The following is a 5,181-nucleotide window of genomic DNA, read 5'->3' on the forward strand; positions in this document are numbered from 1 at the left end:
GGTATAGTGACGCTTCAGTGGACAACTGAGTGTCTGGACAAAGCACCAAAGAGGCAACCTGGGGCACCAACATGAAGGAGCAGGGAGCTGTAGGTTCATAGAGTTAGAACTGGTAAATGATCCAGATGCAAATCTGGTCATTTAAAATAGCTACACGATAAATAATCAAAGAAAGGCACTTCCAACTCACTCTAAATCCAAACACGAGAGGCTTTCCCGTTCTTGCACGAGACGGCAAAAAGAAAAAAAGGTACAAAACGCAAAGGAAATCTTACCTTTCAGGGCAAAGCCGTGGGACTGGGTCACATTTGATTCTCTCACCAGAGTTCATTAATCTGTAAACCCCCCCCCCCCCCGGCACTTCAATAAAGAAATATTTTTATCTAATAAAGATCTTTATTTAAGATTTTAAATATATTTACAAACCATGAGGAAAAAGAAAAAAAGGAAAATCAAAGCAATTGTCAAATATCCACTTCGGGTAGCGATCGTAAACAGTTCTCTGTAGACAAACGGCCCCCGGGGTCCGCTTCGCTCGCTCGCTGACGATGTCGGTGGGTTGCAAGCGTTTGTTTCTTACTCCCCTGAGGTTTGCGTAGTTTTTAAATTAACTGCGGTGGTTCAGCCCTCAGTGACGCTGCCACCGATCAGAGTGGGCAGCTCAGACAATATTTCTATGTAAAAACGACTAGTCTGACGAAAATGAAAACCCTTTAGACTAAAAGCGTAAGCGGCCGGAGCGAGGGATCGCCCGCCGGCCCTCGAGCGACCTTTACTGAACACTGGCGGGGGGGGGGTCTCATGCGAGGATTCCAAAAGGCCAGAATAACTAATTACTGTATGATCTGATCTTATCCATTTCATAAGTGAGTATAATGAACAATTAATCTTTGGATTCAAACAATCAGGTCGATGTTCGTAGCACTTAGCATGTAAGATATACAACATTGCAGCTTAGAACGCAATTCGGAAACAAAATATGACATCTAAACGGTAAAAGACGCTGCCCGGCCACCAATTAAAAATAAAAATTAAAAATAACGAAGACAAACCTCAGCTCATTCACAATGTCTGCTTGAAATCAAAAACCAAAAAGGGGGACATCTGTCCCTGGACACAACCCAGAGACCCTCATAGCAGATTTCTAACCACAAAGACATCATAACAGCATGCTAGCGACGGACAACCATCTGAGAGCAAATACTGCTGGAGGGCGGCGGGTGAGTCTCCTGGCAGTGAGAGGACGCCATCGGGTCGGGCCACGCCTCCATCAGGCTGCTGCCTGGAATCCTCTGACGTTAATCGAGGCAGCAGGAGGGCGGGGGGACAGGGTGGGAAGCGGCTACCTTTACAGCTACCACTAGGGGGCACGCTCTGATGGAGTCGTTCTTGTGCTCTGGAGACTGAGTTAGAATAAAAAAAATAAAACACAAAGACAACAAAAAAGACTGAACTACACATGTACATCCGCGCCAGTCAGCCCCCCCCCCACCCCCCCTCGCAGGAACCACGCTGGCTTAGAAAGGGTCAAGCTGAAGGTCAGAACTGGTGAAGCGGCTCCACTTCCTGAAAGCACTGCATATGAGGAAGCTTCCAGCTCTGACTGCATAGGTTGCATTTAAATACAGTACATTGGGTTTCGTTAGCAGGCCCCGATGCTTCCGGGGCGCCAGTAGCGTGTGCTCGTGGGACGAAGGCCGCGGCCGTCGCGAGAGGACGATTGTGGAATTCTCATCTACATTCCATTCTTCGATTCAGCTGTTGAGCTCTTTACCTCTCTCGCTCTGTGCAGATCTGACAGGCGCTGCTTTAAATAAGTCTAACGCTGCCCCATCAGGAGGCCCAGTTTGTGCAATACCCCCCCCCCGGGAACCCTGCCAGGCTGAACGTCTCCCCTCGTTCTTTGCCTTGTGCTGGTCGGGCTCTGAATATAGTCTGTCCTCACAATCTGTGAATTCGGGGAAGGCACGAGGGAGTGTGAGCGGCTTCGTGAAACGGGAAGCGTCCCCGTTTGCGGCGGCACAAGCCCTTGGGGCTCACAGCGGGGGGGGGGGGGGGGGGCAGAGCTTCAACCGGCCCGGTGGCCAGAGGTCGTGCACACACACTTTACAAAACACATATGCGGGATGCCATTTTTTTTTTTTTTTTTTGCTTTGCTGTGATGTCACAGGTCACGCTGCGAAAATCGGATTCTTCCGGCACAAAATCTGCTCTAATCCACGACAGAAATACATAAAATAAAATAAAAAGACCCAAGAGAAAGCAGTGAGAAACAAGAAAAGCCGTTTTTCTTCTGTTGAATTCAACGAGGCGCGCTAAGAAAGGATAACGTGGGGGGTTTGGTGGGAGGTCCTGTCCATGAGAAGGCCGGCAGGGGTTGTGGTGGCGAGGGCGAGGATTTGGAGCGGTCAAGAGTCCTCAGTGCCCGAGTCATCCTCGGCGTAGCAACAGCCCTCGTTCTCACCCTCGTCGTCATCGTCCTCCAGCTCCTCCTCGTCGTAGTAGTCGTCGTATAATAGATTGGAGCCGTCATCGGTGGGCGGGACTAGGGTGCGAACGCAGTACTCGTCCAGCGTGACGGGAACCTTGACGCCGTCCCGCTCTGCGTCAGCTTTGGTGGCCAGGACCTGCTTCCTGTGAGGAGGAAGGAGCAGAGATGAGGGGTAAACCCGATCAACACGAATCATCGAGGAGCGGCGGCGGCGTTACCTGATGATCTCGATGTATTCCCGGTCCTTGCCCTTGCTGTCCCTCCACTTGCGATACATGACCGACGCGTCCACGTTGGCCGGGGAGAAGGTGTTGGGCTCGTTCAGCAGAGAAATGACGCTGAGCAGGATGGTCCTGAGAGACGCGCGGACAGGAGAGGACGTTAACGTCCGGAGGAGGCGAGGGGGGGGGGGGGGGGGGGTGGAGGCCAGACGAGTGTATTTGTGGAGACCTTTTCCTTTCCTGCCGCGAGCATTTGTGAAAGTAACAATCGCCCGAATCGTGATATGAAGCGGTGAAGAGGTGGAGCCTGCCGTTTACGCAGCACCTCACCCTCGAGGCATTAGCAGCTAGCAGCTAGCGCAGCGCAGCGTTCGCGAGCGCAGAAGTAGGTCAGACCGTGTTGCCGCAGCCTCAGATATATTTACTGCCTTCCTTTTCACGAGCGGCTCCTTTCAGAGGCGCTCCGGTCTTCACTGTCGACAGGCTGGTTCCTGTGTGGAGTAACTAAATAGGGGGGGGGGGTGGTAAGGGACCACTGGGTCTATCGTAGGCGTTAACATGTCCCCCCCCCCCCCCTCAGTAAGGACGTCGTCATGTTTTCATCGGTGTCCGTTTGTCAGCAGGATTACACGTCAGATAAGGGGGCGGATCGTTGATCGCCGATCGATGACACTTGCTCAGCGAGAAAACAGACGAGCGACTTGCACGCTTTCCGGAACGCGACGTTCTACCTGACGTTCTGCGTGGGGTTCCACCGCTCAGAAGCCAACTCCCCGCTCTGAGGGTCGTCCACCGGCGGGTGCAGGATGGAGATGCAGACGTCTCCGTTCTGGTGACACAGGAGAACGAGATAATTCAGGCAGCAGCTCCGTTATCGCCCCCTTCGGGCAGTTTTATCCGTTACCCTCACCGCGAGGACCTCCAGCTCACGGGGAGCGGCAACGAAACCGGGGCGGGGAAACAACTCTTTAATTTGTTACCTCGTAAATGTTGGGGTGCCACATCTTGGTGAGGAAGCGGAAAGCCGGCGGAGAGTACGGGTAGTCGACGGGGAACTTGATCCGAGCCTGAGGGCGAGAAGGGCGGACGGGAGCGATGAGACAGGAACGCAGTTTACCGACACAAAGACGGACAATGAGGACAAAAGTGTGACCCGCTGTCTCAAAAGCACCGGGACAGCAAAGGCCGAGCGAGGCCTCTGCACGCCATTGTGCTGCGAGGCCTCCCCGGGATAAATGAACCCTGAATGCAGGTCTGTACAATTCAGCAGCGACGGGACGGATCGGGAACGTTCTTTACAGGAGACGGACAAAAAAAAAAAACACGGAGCCCCGCCGGACGAACGTCCCCGAGGTCAGGCCCGCCGGCTTCCACGGGGACAGAAAGAAACACTTCAATAGCCGTCGCCATGGCGTCGTGGAAAAGCCTTCTGATGTGGCTGAACACGAATGAACTAATGACAGTGTAATGTAATACGATGTGGAGGGTGGGGGGTTGTGGAAGACGTGGGGGTTTGTCCTCCCCAGCTGTCACTGCCAACTGACACAATCCGGCTATCGTGTGTCCTCGCTCTGCGGACCCCACCCCTCCTCGGTCCAGAAGGCGTCCCATCGGAGACCAGGAAGGGGGACGCCGGCTGCACTGATCACACGTCTGTCAGTCATAGCATGGGACCTACTGCTGACCCCCCCACCCCCCGCTGATCCACACAAGCTGATTCGGCATTGGTGAACTGGCCCCTGCTAAAGTGCACCGATAAGGGGGGGGGGGGCTCACATTGAATAAACGAGGTTATGCTACCATGTATTTATTAGTACTGCTGAGGTCTTGTAGCACCACTGCACCCCCCCCCCCCCCCCCGTCTAACACGCCACTAAACGCTGTTGTTCAGCATCTCCAACAACAGCGGCGGGAGCAACAGAGCCGAATCAGGAGTCTCTGAACAGGGAAGTGGAAAACAGGATGGGGGTGAGGGGGTGAGGGGGGGGGGGCATTTAAGGACAAAGACGAGCGTGATGTTAGGTGTGCAGATGAAAGGATGATCGCTGTGCGAGCTGGACATGCTTCCTATCAGAATTGTTGAAGGCCCTGATTCTGCCACCTATAAAAAAACTGCAAGAAAACCATAGCTAGGATAATAACGTGCACGAGCGCCCCCCCCCCCCCCCTGCCGTTTCACTCGGCGTAAACAGTCGCGCAACGTCACAGAGCAGCGTCTTTGTTTGCGAAGCCGAAAGAGAGTGAATGGCTTCATTCACCACAATCCTGCAAAGCTAAGCTAAGTGTGCTAAAGAGAAACGCTGCTCCCTGCAGGCGGAAAACGATGGGATGTCCACCCGACAGCCTCTAGAAGCACAGCCCCCGCAACACAACCGTACAAGAAAGACACAATCGGCAAAAACATCACATTGCAAGAGTCTCTGGTTGATGATTCTAGATTCTAGAAAATAGGAATGACAGGACTAGAAT

General features: G+C 53.3%; 1 protein-coding gene across 1 annotated transcript in view; it reads right to left on the reverse strand.

The window, feature by feature from the left end:
• Positions 1–1,486: 1,486 nt before the first annotated feature.
• LOC137899041 (ubiquitin-conjugating enzyme E2 R2-like) overlaps positions 1,487–5,181 on the reverse strand; it is a 4,626-nt gene continuing 931 nt past the window's right edge. The window contains exons 2-5 of the mRNA XM_068743048.1: positions 3,693–3,779; positions 3,444–3,541; positions 2,710–2,844; positions 1,487–2,634 (exon numbers count right to left, since the gene is read on the reverse strand). Of these exons, the coding sequence (XP_068599149.1) occupies positions 2,409–2,634; positions 2,710–2,844; positions 3,444–3,541; positions 3,693–3,779 (546 nt within the window). The 3' untranslated portion in view covers positions 1,487–2,408. The remainder of the gene's footprint in view (positions 2,635–2,709; positions 2,845–3,443; positions 3,542–3,692; positions 3,780–5,181) is intronic.

The sequence above is a fragment of the Brachionichthys hirsutus genome, chromosome 9, assembly GCF_040956055.1.
Source record: "Brachionichthys hirsutus isolate HB-005 chromosome 9, CSIRO-AGI_Bhir_v1, whole genome shotgun sequence".
Lineage (NCBI taxonomy): Eukaryota > Metazoa > Chordata > Actinopteri > Lophiiformes > Brachionichthyidae > Brachionichthys > Brachionichthys hirsutus.